Raw genomic sequence first — 17,468 nt, forward strand, 5'->3', positions numbered from 1 at the left:
GGGAGGAGCAGGCTTATCGGGCAGGAACTCTAAACTCTTCCTCAGGTGGCAAGCAGGGATAGCAAGCACCAGCAGTTAGGAGGCACTGGGCAAACAGAAAGCTGGAAGGAACGGCCAGACAGAGGTAAAACTACAAAGATTGCCTGGTATCCAATTCACAGACAACAGAGGAAGTGATAAAACAGCATGGCACATCACTAATAGTCAAAATCACACCGCATTCATCAAGACAATCATCACACACAGAAATAAAAAAAAAAAAGGAATAAAATTAGAGACGTACAATGATTCCACTTTGGACTGGCAGTGTTGTGGTGTTTTTAAAGATTAATTTTATCACGTTTCATTCTGTACACACATATGAGTCTGTGGTTGGTGTATTTGTGTGAATACTAGTTCTTGTGGAGGTGGAGATACATACAGACAGTTGCCAAGCAGCCTGACACTGGTGGTGGGAATCGAACTCCGGTCTTCTGCAAGAGCAGTACTAATTCCTGAATTAGAGAGATGAGCTATCTCTCTAGCACCAGGATAATAGTTTTGATTCCTGGAATCCATGTTTAAGAACATTCAGCAGTACTGTGCTTAAATTTATGATATCAAGAATTAGCTGATTCCCATTTGAGAAGGATCTGGTTTCACCCAAAATATATCCTACCAGGCTTTCATTTAGTTTTCTCTTTTGTATATATACCGTATCCTAGGTAGCACACTTACTGTTCTGGAGGGCCATGTGATTTATTACTCTAATCATATTTATTAAGAGAAAACCACCCTGTTTTATAACTTTATAGCAAGTTCTAGTTAGAAATTACTCATTGTTGGTTCTAATATTCCAGCATTCATCAGAGAAAATGCAAAACATAAATAGCATTGTCTTTGTATTCCAAATCCTTTACTTAAGACGTGTTCGACAAATGTTTGTTAAATAAAATAATAGTAGAAACAATTAAGAATAATATACACACTGAACTCAGCTAATGTGCCATCTAAAAAGAAAATCACAATTCTCTTGTATTTTTCAAATTAAGCTATTTTAAAGGTCATCAATTTAAGTCAAGAAACATGCAATAAAATGCAAAATGTTAGGGAACCTGAGAAAAAAACACTAGTTTTCAAATTTTACACAGTTATTTTTCAAAATATTTATGAATTTACAATAAGCATATATTACTTAAAAACCCAGATCCAAAAATATTGCTGGATAAATTTAAATATTGGGCTAATCATGTTAGAGAAGTTATTTAAAAATCTTTATTCAATTTCTGCTCCACTTAACACCAAGCCAAGCTCCTCCCACCTCCCTGTCTTTTTTACATGAACTAATTACATAGTGAATTACATCTGAAAGTCAGTGCAATCATAAGTAAAGGTCAGACCATCGAATATAAGTTATTTCAAGTCTGAAAAATAAAGCCCAGATGTTACTACAGTGAACAAATATAGATATAAAAATGGAAATTAATTCACTTGGTAGAGTTTATTGCAAGCTCATTTTTCCCCCAAAGAAAATTGATCTTTTCTTTTCAAATCAGTTTCTTCAACAATCCCTACGTAAAAAAAAAAAAAAAAAAAAAAAAAAAAAGCCTTTGGCCTTTGTTTCAAATATTCTCTAGATTGCTATAATTTGTTTATGTGCTATAAATGGGTATATATTACTATTCACATGTGCCCAGTCTATGTCATCTCCCTTAAATGACCGCACATCTGTGAACAATCCATCTTTCATTACCAATCAAGTACACCAGGGTGGCTTAGTCCTTCCAACTTGAGGAATCAGACATGTACAAGGTTCCTTTTGAGAACATTCTCTACCTCTAGCTACTAAGGATTCCTATCCAGTTATGAGAATCATCACCGCACACAGCATGCGCTCATTCAAAACACATTTACTGAACATCAATTGAACCATAGGGATAAGGAAGCCGCAGGCAGTCCTCACTGACAAGGTGGTCAAGTGGACGGCGTTAAGTGTAGAAAGAAGACTACTCTACTCCTAGCAAGCCCTGTCCCAACAAATGAACAAAGAATTCTGTATGGCTGGGGCTGAGACTACGCTGCTAAGTGACATGAGGTGATAGCTCAAGAACAGCCAGAAGACCAAAATATGAAGGACCATGGAAATTACATTCTCTAGGACCGTTTTATCTACTGTGACACCTTCTATCAGGATCACCTGGGAGTTTAAAAATATAGACTCTTAGCCCCTACCCTGACCAACCAATAAAGCATCCCCATGTTAGCATAAGTCATAGGCAATCTGCATACACCTTGCAACATGGAAAACATGCTTGAAGTCTGGTGTTTCCTCTGAAAAAATGACCTAAGCATGGACATATGAAACCATGCATGCATATGTACATATGTAGCCATTAAAACACAAGTTGTAAAGAACACCATGTAATTCCCAGTCAGTGCCCTGTTTTCTCAGGTCCTTCCTCCTTATTCTTGAGTTTAGTCAGATAAACCAAAGTATGCTTTCCACTATGTAAGGATGTAGTAAAATTAGGACTATGTTTTTTTGTGTTTTTTTTTTTTTTTAAGAATTGCTGTCCTATTAACAGAGACCATGAAGTGTGGATGGAGTAAGCCCAAACTCGTAAAACCAGGGACTCCTAGCTCCCAATGCACAGCCTCATAAGCCACTGTGCTTGCTGGTAACAGTGGGATTGGATATTGCACAGTACTTTGTCATTTTGATCAAGACCAGGATAGCTGCTATTCTGCTTCCACAGCTGTTGGCTCAGTAACCTTAAGGAAGCCATTTATTCTTTTTTTCTCCTCAGGTTTCCCATCTGGAAACTAGAATTCAGACCTAGTTAATAGACAAGTCTTATGGAAGCAGGTAGTACAAGGCTGAGTCTGCAAGACTTGGAAAATGCTGACTAGATGGTTCTTTCCTGTTAGTAGTGATTTAAAAGGAGGGTGAGTGCAGGGAATCTTAGGAAAGAAGTGGGAAACAGTAAGATCTGGAGAGGACAGGAACTCCACAAGGAGAGCAACAGAACCAAAAAATCTGAGCACAGGGGTCTTTCCTGAGACTGATAACTCCAACCAAGGACTATGCATGGAGATAACCTAAGACCCCTGCACAGATGTAGCCCATGGCAGTTCAGTATCCAAGTGGGTTCCATAGTAATGGGAAGAGGGACTGTCTCTGACATGAACTGATTGGCCTGCTCTTTAATTACCTCCCCCTGAGGGGGAAGCAGCATTACCAGGCCACAGAAGAAGACAATGCAGCCACTCCTGTTGAGACCCAATTGACTAGGATCAGAAGGAAGGAAAAGAAGACCTCCCCTATCAGTGGACTTGGGGAGGGGCATGCATGCAGAGGGTGGGAGAGGGATGGATTGGGACGGGAGGAGGGAGGGAACCACAGGGGGGCTACAAAGTGAATAAAGTGTAATTAATAAAGAATTAAAATTAAAAATAAAAAAATGAAAGGAGGGTGAGAACAAGGAAAATCCTGGAAAAACAAGCCACTGCCAAGATAGGCTGCATTCTTTACAGCCTTTATCCTCTATAACTTCACTGTTTCCTCAAGAGTAAATATATTTCCTATTTTGTATCCCTTTTCTGTATTCATTGTTCTTCTTCTGTTAAGTTACTGAGAACGCCTATTTAATTCACCACTGAATTGTAAGAATTTGGCATGACAAATGGTATATATTAGGCCCACAACAAATATTTACTGGAGGAATGCATAAGTAAAATGATAATTTGGAAGTTAACAGGCTGCTATAGCACTTTTCTTAAGGTAGTTAGTGCTTTCTTTTCAGAGAAGTCAGTTTCATAAAGGAGAATAGGACCCTCCATCCTGCAAAAGAAAGAACCAAGAACCACCTGCCAGGGGGTCATATCTAAGTCTTGTCCTTTTTACTGACATTATAACTACAGAATTCGTCCCTTCCTTCTCTCTCCAAAATTCCCCATACCCTTTCCTGATCTTCAAAATCATGGCCTCATTGTCATTAATTATTATTGCATGCAGTTATGCATGATAAGGTTTCTATAAGTATCACATGCTGATCTGAAACTTGCCATCCTCTGATTCATCCTCCTGAGTGCTGAGACTACAGGCAAGCCACCTAATTTGTCATCTCTCCCCAAATAAAGCCACTCAGTGGCAAAAGCCACCAAGAAACCTCTCATAGAAAAGAAGTGAGGGGCGGGCGCAATGGCGCACCGATGACTCCCAGAAGTCAGGGAGACAATGGCAGGCAGATCTCTGTGAGTTTGGTCTACAAAGCAAGTCCAGGATGATCAAGGCTACACAGAGAATCCCTGTGCCTCCAGCACAAGCACGAAGAGCTGAGTTTGGACCCCTAACAAAGCTATAATATAAAAACTGGGTGTCAGTGTGAATCTATAGCCAAGACCAGGGAGATGGGGGATGAGAAAATCCTTAGAGCTCATTGCCCAGACAAATCAGTGAGCTCCAGGTTCAATGAAGGATCCAATTTCAAAAAATAGGCACAGGCGTGTGCACACACACATGTCTACACATGCACACACAAAGGGTTGGGAGAAGAAAGAAGAAAGAACTGTTACATTCAGAGTAGGGTGAGAACAGGGTGGAGCCTGGGTCAAAGTCAGTGTGAGCGGAGGATGCAGCCAGAGGATATGGGGCCTAACAGGTGCCATATGCAAGCTGCACTGCTCACTTCTCAGGCAGAACCCTCCGCCCTGGTGTCTCTCCTAAGGAGTTGCTGCTCATAATCTTCCTTTCCTTAAACTACCATTCTCAACTATGCTATGTTTTACTGTGCAAACAAATCAAATTAGATGTTTTCTAATCTGGTTGAGATGTAAATTTCTAAAATATAAAAAAAAAAAATTTAATTTCTTAAATTTATTCTTCCAAAAATTACACACAAAATTACAGGCACCAATACAATCCTCCAGTACTTATGGAAACCAAAGGTCTGAGAATATCCCTCCTAAGCTCAGGCATTTGCACACTCGGTCCCCCAGGTGACTTGTTGGAGGAGGTGCATCCCTGGAGGCAGGCTCTGAGAATTCAGGACCAGGCCCTGCTTCCGTTCTCCCTGCTTTGTCTGCAGCTGCAGATGCTGGCCCTCAGCTCCCGGTCCCTCCTCACTATGATGGACAGAAAAAAAAACTCTTACTTCTGTAAGTTTCTTTAGTCATGATGTATTATTACAACAAGAGAAAAGCAATTAATACAAGTCTAATTAGTTCATTAGCATTGAGCAAGGGATTATTTCCATAATATAAGGCATGTTTGTTTTATAAAACATGTTTAAGGGAGTTAAAGGTCTCTTGATTATGCTAACTGTAAGAAATTCTGCTTTGAAAGAATCAACTATCTTCATAAAAAAAAGATGATACTTAAGGAAAGAAATTTTGGTAAAATTAAAAGCCAGCCAACCCCCCCCCCCAACCACACAAAAGATCTAGGCTATTGATTCCCAAACTTGTGGAGTTTTTAAAATATACATTGCCTAGCACATAGCTCCCTTAATCTATTCAGACAGCTACTATAAAATATCTTGGAATAAGTAATTTATGAACAGCATATATTTATTCCTCGCAGTTCGAGAGGCTGGAAGGCCACAGAGAGCCAGTAACTTCAGCATCTAATTAAGGAAAATTCTGCTGCAAGGATGGGGCCTCTGGCTGCACTCTCACACGTGGAAGGGCACACACGCAGCAAGTATCCTCACGGGCTGAAAAGAGCAAAGCCTCCTCCAGGCCTCACAGCTGTCTGTGCCCATGGGCCAGGTACTTCTCGGTACTCCCGAAAACTGTCACTGATGGATTAATAGGAACTTCAGAATTGTGGAAGTTTACAGCCACTGAAACCATAAGAAGCACCTGTGAGCTACTGGAAACTTCAGGGTAGATTTGTGACTTACACCTGTATCCTAAAAGAACAAACAGCATCTACACAAAATTCAAATCAATGCTTCTATACCATTAAAAGGTGACGTCTTTTAGGAGGAGGGAAGGCCTTCAGGGATCTTTTTCCTTCCCTCTTATCATTAACTCAGAGCACAAAGCAACAAACTGGCACTGGAAAGAGACACTGGGTCCCTACCAGACTGTCATTAAACCCTGGATTTGTAGTTTCCAGAACTATGAGTAAATAACTTTCTGTTCTTTGTAAATTACCAGGTATGTCTCATTTTATTGTTTATGAGGCAGGGTCTTATTATTAAACCCTGGAAGGCTTGGAACTCACTATGAAGACCAGGCTGGCCTTGAACTCAGAGAGATCTACTTGTGTCTACCTGTGGAGTGCTGGAACGAAACGTTATCTCCCAAACTCCCTGCCACTTCATTTTGTGATGGTGCCTTACTATGTTATTCAGGCTAGTCTTGAACGCCAGAATTCAAGCACTCCTCCTATCTAAACAGCCATGGGTATAGATGGGAATCCAGATATCTGCCACCATGTCCAGGAGTCTGTGGTGTTTGATTTTAACAGCACAAATGTACGAGTATAGCAAACTTAACATGAATAATAGAGCTGATACTTATTACATGGGAAAATTCAGGCCACATTTTTGTTACCACACATAAATAGTAAATTTCCTCACTATTTCACTGAATATTTTGATCATATGTTAGCATTAATCTAGCCATAACACTTCTCTAAACAATGCCTCGGCAAGTGGTCTATATTCCATCTTCATCTCAGTTATTTGAGAAAAACGTAGAATACCAGGTTTATGACAAAGCTACTGTATTAAGCATTCAGCGGGATTTTTGCATTTCAACCAATGATCCAGAGTCCAGACTTACTCTGAGTTTAAATTTCAAATCTATAGTTACTATCTCACCAACATTCTGTTTACTTAACTAGAAATTCAACACATTAATAAGATCAGGCTAACTTTCATAGTTTTGAGGGCACTATACACACTGCCAGAGGAGAAGAAAAAGTTGTCTTCAATCTCAGCCTTGAAAATTAGAAAGACAAAAACAAAACAGAACACAACTGGCCTGGCAAGGCATGCGGACTGGTTCAGCAGTCGCACAAATGGCACAGGAATTTTCCTGCTTTTAATGCGACCTGCTCCACAAGATGGAACTCATACTTGGCATTAGGATGGGAGCCAAGAACCTGTGGCAACACAGGTCATAGACAATAGGGGAGATCCCACTTCTATTATTCTAGTAAAGGGGCACAATATTAAATGACTCATAATGACTTATTACCCTGCATAAAGATTAGTGCATCTCACAACCCTCAAGGGAGAAGTTACATTTTGCAGCAAGTGGTGATTAATTCTAGAACCACAACTGGACAAGGTGAGGAGAAACGCCTCCTCCAAAGGTATATGTGTCATATCAGAAAAGAGATGGAAAGACTGCAAAAGCTGGAAGCAGTAAAAACAAAAAACAAAATTACACTGAATCTATATTTTCCAGAGATAACACAGCAATTCCACACATGAACTCACAGTGCTTGTGAAAGCATGTACACTGTGCAATCACAAGCCAAACTAAAATACCGACATAGAGAGAGAGGGGGTTATACAATTCGACCCCATCTATGAAACTATTGGCTATTTATAGCTGCTGGGAGAGAAAGAATCAGGTTTCTTTAAGAAGGTATGGCCCTATTAGGCTGAATACATTCCAGCGTTCCACTGAAGAATTTATGGGCTGTACAATTACACCTACTGGTTTATTGTTTAACTGTTGTTTGAGGACACAAAGTCAGGTGAATAAGAAAGGGGCATTGTGTTTGGGAGAAGTTGAGGCAGTGGCAAATATGATCAAAGTACATTGCATGACATTCTCAAGAATTAATATTATAGTTTTTATAAGAACTAGCTATAAGGATGTGCTAACTGTAAGGATGTAGAGCAGTGGCAGAGCCTACTAGGGCTGTCAGGGTTCTGAGGTGGCTCTCCACCTCGACCTATGTACGTGCTTACACACCTACCTACCTACACACACACACACACACACACACACACACACACACACATGCACGCACATACACAGACACACTCACAGAATTATGTAATTACTCATTTCCTTAATCACTAAATTCATTTATTCACCAACTTCCTTTTACTCAACTATATTGTCACCGCTGGATTTTCTAGCCCTCCGGGCTTTCACTCTCCTCTTGTTAGCAATATCAGAAATGATGCATTAAAGAGCAAGCATTTCCAAGTCAGCAACGTAAATCAAACTTTTTCTATATCACAAGCAGTAAGAAATGTGTTATAACTGACCAAGAGATATAAAGAGCATACAGAGGGCAACAAATAACAAGAAATACAGGAATTTATAACCTCTGCAGACAGCCAAGGTCCCACTAACAAACATTGTTTTTCATGCAGAAAATTGTGCTCACCATACGTGACATTGTGTAAGGGTGTTTACGGCAATTTAATATCTACGGGAGCAGGAGAAGAAATTTAATAAGTTTTCAAATGAAGGGAACTGACAGCCAGTGTGAGAAACTGCAGACTCTGCAGAATGAGCCTGAGCTGGCCTCACAAAGTAGTGTTTCTTCCCAAAAAAACATCCCACGGAGGTCAGGTTCAGAAACCACCAGGTAACAGGATCGCTTTCGCATCTTTCGAGGGTGGCTAAAATTCCCCTGAAGAACCTTCCAAACTGACTTACAACTTTCAAAGTTCACCAAAACCTTCCCAGAAAGAGATCAGCCTCAATACAAACTCTAAAAACAAAGCCTTGGGGGAACTCATGTCCTACTGTCACCCAGACTAATTTGCAGAATGTTGTTAAGAACACAAAAACCCAACACAAATGCATGTATCTGCACTAGCCATTACTGTGGAACTAAGTGCAGATACCCGATCCATAAAATGGTAGATACCTCTGAAGCATCAGCACATGAGTCTCCGCAGTTAGTCTGCTTGAAATCTGGGAAAGCCATCACCACTAGACATCTGTGTCACATAACCAAGTCTGTGTTCAATTAACTACACTAGATGAACACCTGAAGCCAAGTGGCATTTCTTGCTCATTTCTTAAACATGGGTTTTCGGTGCCACATTTTCCGTACAGGCCCCAAGCAGCACGGGAAATTACATGAGGCTTGAATTTCTATATTAGCCACACACCCAACATATACTGAGCACTGACCAAACCCATACACACTACCACGTATGCTCAAACATAATGTCTCCTATAAAAACTGCCCAAATCAATCATACCATATATTGAGATCACAGCTTTTCCAAGGCTTCAGCTTATTAGCAGAAAACAAACTAGTTCCAACAAATACTCTGGAAATGTTGCATGAACAGTAGCCATATAGTTCCAATAGTCAGTTTAACTCACAGCCACATGGGGGTTTCTTTGTCATAGGCCTCTAGCATAACATTCCCCACAAGATTCCGAATGGTATTTTGAATATTAGAGGTCATCAGAGATGAAGCAGCTGATGACCCAGGGTCAACAGCCAGCAAGATGAGCAAACTGCCCAGCAGGGAATGCCAGAGTTAGAGAGGGTGGAGAGAAACATAAAGGATGCTGACCAGCTGGCACCATGCTAGATGTTCAGGTATGCTTTCAACTCCAAAGGCCCTTATTTCTATTTTAAAGAAAGGTCGATGAGCTCTTATCCTAAGACTTGCTTCATGGTTCTTTAGACTTTAATTTTTCACCATTCCAAAATCAGGTACAGTGATGCATGCCCGTAATACCGGCATTTTGAAGGCAGAGACAGAAGGGTCAGAAGTACAAGGTCATTCTCAGCTACATAGTGAGCTGTAGGCAGCGAGGGCAAGGTGAGGCACTGTCTCATTACTTCCACTCGGTACCAACTTTCCTAAACAGAGAAGAGTGCCTTAAAACACAGTCCACCTGGTTTTAATCTTTTTAATCCCTATCCTTTGCAAAATAAGTACTCAATAACTGTCAGCCAGGTCTTCAGTCCTATCTGGATGATGATAAATGAGCCTGCTAGTGTTCCAAGCCTACAAGCAAATAGATGTCTCACTGTGCACTATGTATTTGCCTTCGTGTGCTCATGAAATTATGGAGCTTTTCCTTTTCTTGCTTTCCTAGATAGCCAAGACTTCCAGGTTAGCAAAATAATCTTCCCTCTTTCAAAGTAGAGCATAGCTTTACGAAGCTTTCATTTTCATATTCCATTACATATGATCATTTAATGTGTGATACTTAAATCCCTTCTAGAGTTGACAATGTATAGCAAACATGCAAATGAAAGTGATCTATAAGAGATATTTACTTGATTATTTTATTTGAATATTGCACAAATGGAAAAAAAATGAGAGAATTAGACACTTAACTGCCACACAAAATAATAGAATGCCATTATTGGTCCCTTTTTTATCTTGGAGCAAAATCATTATACAGTAATCATCACTAGAGGTGATAGTCAAGTCAGGGCTTCATGCAAACTCCACAACTGAGCAATTTGGATAATACAACAGAAAATCCAATATTGCTCCCAGCATTAACTACCCAGCGTAGCAGGAAGCAATGTCCTTCTCCTTGCTTTTCACAATTAATCTTAGCCATAACAGGCAGTGCTCTTCGCCAGCCTTAAGCTCTGAATTTGATTTTCAAAATTTCAACAAGAATACTGAAATCACTAGACATCAAGAAATTTTCTTCCTATTCTGAATACTCCATCCATAATTTGTATTAAATCCTATAACTGGTTAACGTCACTACTGTGCAAGGGCTTTTCAGATTTATGAGGGCAGGAAATGGTGTGCATGGGGGTGGGGTGGGGTAATGCACAAACAAGATCTAGAAAAGCACAGGATAGCTGTGAAAACAGCCCATCCATCATCCCCACATTTTGATTCAGAGACAGCAATGGAAGGTGCTGTTTCCACACCACTCACCCAGCACACACACAGAGCTTCGCTCCATCGAGAACACAACTGAAACTGATTGATTAGCTGCTAGAAAAAAAAAATCAATACAAATATCCTTTAAAAAAAAAAGAAAAAACAAAAAACCAAACAAAAAACAAAACAGGAACACCAGTCTGTGAATTCATTCTAGCCCCAACAAAGTCCTGATCACTGCCTGACATGTTCTTCTAGGTACCTAAAAATGCAGCTACAAGGAGCACAACAATCTCAGCCCAGGAATCATGTTTATCCTTCGATTTCCTTAAAGGGAAAAAAATGCCCTGACTCGGCAGAGAGACTAAGGCAGGAAGAGGATCTCCCAACACACAAGCGTCAATCTGCTCCCAACTGTAGAGCACTCAAAATGTAAAAAGAGTCCAGAAGACTAAGGTGGGCAAGAAGAAGAGGAAAGTAGTGAGGAAACCAACTAAATATGCTTTCTGCATAAGGGAAGTTAATGTTTCTGTTTACAGAGTATAATCTCGATTCCAATATTGCTATTCAAAAGTTCCTAAGTGCACTCTGGGCAGGAGACTTCAAGTGCAGCGGATTTGACACCTCAATAGGCCATTTTATCCAGAATGATTTCCAGACTGGTTTACATTCTTTTCTAAGTGCTGCTTGCCTTTCAATTGGACTTTAGTCTATACATTCGCTATCGATAGAGATAGGAGATAAGTTTTTATAAACATAAAACATCTCAAGATTTTGACACTAAGGAAGAAATTACATACTTATTGTACATTTTATTACATGACAGAAAACCTGACTTCTAATTTTAGTGTACATAAGTTTAGTTTTAAAAAAATCCTGTTACTGGTACACAGAAGCCAGTAAACAAAATAAGAAAGAGAAAGAAAAAGTCACCAAACAGGGAACAGTGACACGCACCTGAAATTCTAGCAAGAAGACTGCTACATGTTTGAGGCCACCCTAGTCAATATAGCAAGTTCAAAGTCCCAAACAGCAAGACCTTGTCTCAAAAATCCAGAAAAGGAAAAGGGAGAGGAAGGGAAGAGACAGGGCCTAGGGGGACGATTTTAAGGAAGGAAATTTACCTGTGCTAATAAGGCATTTACTGGTCACATACTTAGACCTCATCTTTGAGTTAGTTACTCATTATGGGGCAAGCTTTCTAAATAAGGGTAGAACGGTTGTGGCTCAAAGGCACACAATTTATTAAAGAATAAATTAAAACCTTAGAAATAAAAAGGGACATTTCTTCTATTCTGTTACCTGTAAAATTATCTTTTGTGATTTGAAAATGAAGACTTTGAAATTTGATGAGACCCTCAAAGTTTCAAGGTCCTTTGCAGAAACAAAGATAACACTACCCACTCAACATATTTACAGCATGTGCCTATACGTTTGTATTTCCTATGATGAGATGAAAATTTGTATCTTTCAAAATCAGAAAATTAAAAGCGGCTGTCATATTAACTAGCTCATCTATAAAGACATTTCTCATAGAAGACACTTAAAAGCAAAAGTAAAGCCTGGGATTGGACCACCACAGTCACACATCTGTTGCTTCAATGCTCTATGCAAATTAGTTTTTTCCTCCTGGATTCATTTTAGATTCCTTTACTATAAGAAACATATCTACTTCACTCCCTTTCACACAGTCAACAATAGGCATATGCCATCTAGAATTCTGACAACAGATAATGTTAAAGGGGCAACTACAGCTTGGAGAGGTCAGACAGCCTGTCAGATCACCTGGCAGGGAGCAGCAGAGCAGGGTCCCAAAACCAAACTTCCTACAGAAACCCTCCTGCACACACTGGTTCCCTTAGCAAGTGCTTCCACAACAAGGCCACATGGCAATCAACTGAGCCAGCAGCCTAAAAACCAGGGTCTCAGTTTCAACTCTAAGATACAGATAATAAGAGGACAAGTTTCAAGCTTACATTGTTAACACTCAATTCAGAATGAAAATAACACACAAACTACTGGTGAAAATTACTAGCGCAATCTTCCGGAACTTGCTCTGTGAGCAGCCACTAACTGTTGCTAGCCTGTGATGAGCTGAGTCACTCATCATCACTAGCCCAAAGCTGAACAGCTGACACTACCAACAACCCCGGAAGAAAGTGCACGCTGCTCAGAAGAGAAATCCGACTGCTAAGCTGAAAGCATTTACAGAAGCTCTCTAACCAGTTTATGAAATCCATGTTCCCTTTTTCTTAAGTCATATATGACACATGAGAGTTCTATGTAAGCCATGATACAACCATATGAAACATAAGTATCAATCATGAATGAATAAATAAAATTCTTCATTTCCTAAACAGTCATAAAAATTTATCCCTTTATATTTTTCAGTCTTTCCAAGTGAAATGAGATAGATTTTTGAAAAGTCTATGGAATTTCACAATGTTGCTGCTGCTTTCACAAGTACTGCTGCTTCCTATATTTGTAGTGGTTGGTATATAGCTCAGTCATACTTAATATCCTCATTACCAGACAAATACATGAAAAAACAAGCACCAGTCAAAAATGCCAGGCCAGATACATACAGATGGTTTCTATCCAAACTTCTACCCCTCCTAGAAAATGTTTCCCGGAATCATGCTGCAGAAAAGACAATCTTTCAGGTTTTCGCAGAACTAACAAAACCTAGCACTAAAAACAGAGTGTTACCAAGAGCCAACAAGCTCCCTTTGTTTCTTTTTCTCATCAGTGCCTGTTGAATGTGAACATAGGAAAGGAATAAGTTAAAAACAAATGGTTAAAAAAAAAAAAGTAGCTTTTATGTCAATAAATGAATCAGGGTATGTTTTATTCTATTACACAAATTCATGTTGATAAAAGCTTTATATAACCTGAATAAAGAACTGTGTTTAGAACACAAACATTGTGACACTCAGGGTTGAGTACTGAATGAAGTTTTCCAAGTTACTTGCTAAAGGGAGAAGTACATTGCCAGTAACTATTAACCCACAAGATGAGAGACAATAGGTTCTCTGCATGTTGGGTATGAAAACATACCACTGTTATATACACAGATTACAAACAAAGACAAAAGAGGAAGTTCCTGGCTTAAGCAGTTATGTGTCAAAACAACTGTGACTCATGTTAAAGATAAGGCTTGCTATTTGCTAAGGGCAGGAGGTAGTGATTCAGGCAGTAGTAAGTGAGCAGCCCAGGCATAACATTTCTCACAAGACCCCCGCCCTCACCAGCCAGTACCACGGCCCCCAGTCTCACAGCTGTATATTTCATTCAGTCCACAAAAACCCTAACAAATTTCACAGTTGCTTATATACACCCATTTATTTTTTTATTTATTTGTTTGTTTATTTAGCTCACTCATCCCTTATTTTACCTCTATCGTGATGTCTAGAGAAGAGTGATCTACAATGTGTTGTTTACCTGAGAGTGGTTAAATGGAAAAGTGGTACAGGATCATACCCAATATAAATACAGCTTGAGCAATTACATCTGATACTAGCCTGTTAGCTGAGCAGGCATATTTGTAAACTACAGACAGCTAACTGGAACCTTTTTAAAAGGAACTATTGCTTAGAAGATGAATATTATTCAGAAGGCTGACTTCATAACATAATTCTAGAAACCCTTACCTTGAAAGGACTGCTTGGCTCTCTCTACAAGCTCATCAATGGGATAGCTGGCCAGGTTTCCTCTGGCATGTTTAGTTTTGCAGTAGGTACAAGCATTGAGACACCTGTTCAAATGGAAGCAATAAATAAGGCTCAAAACCTTAAAGACATGGCGTACATAAACTGACAGGCAAAACAAACAGTGCAGTGACATTTTAGTAACATTTGCTTAATTTATATGATACAAAAATAATTATCTAAATGACACATATTTAACTTCTATGAAGACCAGAGTTGGTAATCCTTGTGACTTTTAACTATGAGAGAATGGTCACAGAAAGCCACAGATTATCCTAAAACACACAAATCTACAAGAAGTGAAGTTTATAAATACTTTCTGATTAAACACACTTTTTTTTTTTGAGGAGACCCAAGTTTAGAAACCCATGATTAATCAAATGAAATTCAAAACACAGCACTCTTTTTTTTTTCTTTTCTTTTTGGTAAACCACCAGTATTTCTTTGGCCATCAAATAACCAGAAAGTGTTTTGTATTACTTATATGAAACATTTTATTAGGAATACTGAAGTATACTCATTGAATCTTTAACTAATGATTTCTCACAAAACCACGAACTTTTAGACATTTTCAGATTAGTTTTTACGCCACGAGGAAAATATTAATATGTACCCATGAGTTACATTAGCCAGAGAAAACATACAGGATGTCAACATGAGCTTTGAGAAATGTAAAAACTGACTTGTCCCAGTAGTCTTCAGCTACGGTTAAAAGTTATTTTCTCCAAACTAGAATACTGATTTCTTTAGTTTTAAAATAAAATTTAAATAGTTGTATCCCAAAATTTTAAAATACAATTTCAATATTAAAAAAAGATAAATTTTTAGAACTGAACAAAACAGAAGTTGCCTATCCTCAGTGGTTCAGTATCCACTGTAAGGAACAAGGCTCTCAAAAGATCAATGTTACACAATGCTTTAAATTTTCCCCTTGCAAAACTATAATTTGATGAATGAACCTTATCAACATAATTTTACTGGTATGTAACTGAGATATATAAGAATCACTATCCTTAGTAGTCAAACCAACAATGTTTGATGTCTGATAGTTTACCTTCAACTCTCAGGAATAGTAACATGTGCATTTGAAATGTATTTAATTATTTGGCAAACCACTGATCATTAGCTTCTAGCACTGTTCCTCTCAGGCAATTAATATTTAATTTAAAAAACTGAGGGCCTTCTGCAGCTTTGGAAGAACGATGCTGGGCTGGCTGTCCACCGAGGATAACCCTCTGTTCCCTCCTGACTAGGGGGAACCTGTTAGATTAAGCACATGGGACCTCCTTTAGCCTTGTCTGTGCAGTGGTGGGGACAGAGCATAGTATTAACAATGTCCACCACACAGAATGGAAATCTACCTAAAAAAAGGGCAGACAAGGAATTAGGCCAAGGCCATGTAACAGCTCAGTTTCAAGTGCAGGCTTAACAGATTTCAACTCTATGGGTCTTCCATATGAAAAAGTCCATGGAATAAATGTGATTCAAACATCCTTGGGGAGAGTTGGTAGATCCTGTATTTAGCCAAACTGAGGCTTTCGCCTCCATTTACAGCATTTGCAGTATCAAAATCAAAATCAAACACCCAAACAACAATAGAAACCATCCTAGCTATGTGCAAATAAAGACAGAAGGCCCTCATCCAGCATGAGCTAAGGTAATGTAGCACATATTTGACAGCACTTAGTCTCCCACATAAAACCATTTGTTTAAGATACGTGCTTCTTTCCTTTAGTTTTGAGAACTCTGAAGTCAAGCTTCCTGTCTGGACTGGCCCATGCATGTATTTTGCATTCCTGCTGTCACCTATTTTCTGTTTATCATTTTCTTGCTGATTCTATAGACAAAACATGTCACCTCATATGACTTGTTCTGTTTCAAATTCTGAAACTCAATTCCCAGTAGTATGCTGGGTACACTGGGAGGACAGTGTGCTCTCTGACTCTTCCTCAAGTGTTCCCATGGATCTGGGATTCCCCTCTGACTGGCATTCATTGAAATCAGCACTGTTCTAGGCATGATGCCACTTCAAGCTATAATCCTACTTCAAGGACCCTGTTCTCTTCTTCTTTGTCCCATGCAGATGAAGGGCACTGAGAAGTCTACAGAGAGTCTTCATAAAATCCACTAACACTTCTAATTACGGTTGCTTCTTAAAAGATACCATACCAGAGGAAAGGGGGTGGGAAAAAAGTAGGAAGAAAGAAAGTGAAGGAAGTATTAAAAAAAAAAAATTAGTTGGATTGATACAGGTAAACCATGTAGAAAAGTGTTTACAGTTCATAAATTTTAAATACCAATCACCACGTGTTTCATGCAACTAGTGTTAAGTAAAATCTGAATTATCACATGACAAGTACACCAAACTCTGTGGAACAGATAGATGTAGTAAGGAGAGTTTAGTTTAATAGCAGGTGTGGCAAAAGACATTTTTCTACTGTCTTAATCAACAGTGGTAGAAGTGAGGCCTCTATGTAAAAAACTGATTGCAAAAATGTACTAAAAAGTTAAAATGAGTGATATTCTAAAATATTCACACAACTGCTGTTCACCAAGTTGTTGATGAGATATTTAAATTCTAAATTTTCATTAGATTTATTTTCTTCTATCAAAAAAAAAAGCTTGCTATTGTTAGTAACCTCAAAGTCAACAATTGCTCACTTCTGTAAGCATGTCCTAACAGAACCAACTCAAGCAGTTAAGTCTTACGTCTAACTTCTTAATAGGAGGAGTCTGTCACAATATCAAGGCAAAGCACAGTGCGAAAGCAGTAAAAAATGAGCTTTTTGATGCTTCAAAACAACTTTTTTGCAGTCACCAGGAACTATGTTGACCAATCATTTCAACACTTTAAAATAAGGGAATTCATAATAGACATTTTCAATTGTCCGTAAGCAACTAAATAATTGTCCAAGAGTAAGAACTCTGAGCCAGTTTCTGTAACAGTCAGAAAACAAAAGATCTTTGAAGGCTTAATGCT

At 38.9% G+C, this 17,468-nt stretch overlaps 1 protein-coding gene across 9 annotated transcripts in view; it reads right to left on the minus strand.

Moving 5' to 3' along the window:
- Cdkal1 (CDK5 regulatory subunit associated protein 1 like 1) overlaps positions 1 to 17,468 on the minus strand; it is a 549,424-nt gene that overhangs the window by 303,419 nt on the left and 228,537 nt on the right. For all 9 annotated transcript variants that reach the window (XM_060373105.1, XM_060373106.1, XM_060373110.1 and 6 more), the window contains one exon: positions 14,432 to 14,535. In XM_060373105.1, the coding sequence (XP_060229088.1) occupies positions 14,432 to 14,535 (104 nt within the window). The remainder of the gene's footprint in view (positions 1 to 14,431; positions 14,536 to 17,468) is intronic.

This window comes from Meriones unguiculatus, chromosome 19, assembly GCF_030254825.1.
Source record: "Meriones unguiculatus strain TT.TT164.6M chromosome 19, Bangor_MerUng_6.1, whole genome shotgun sequence".
Lineage (NCBI taxonomy): Eukaryota > Metazoa > Chordata > Mammalia > Rodentia > Muridae > Meriones > Meriones unguiculatus.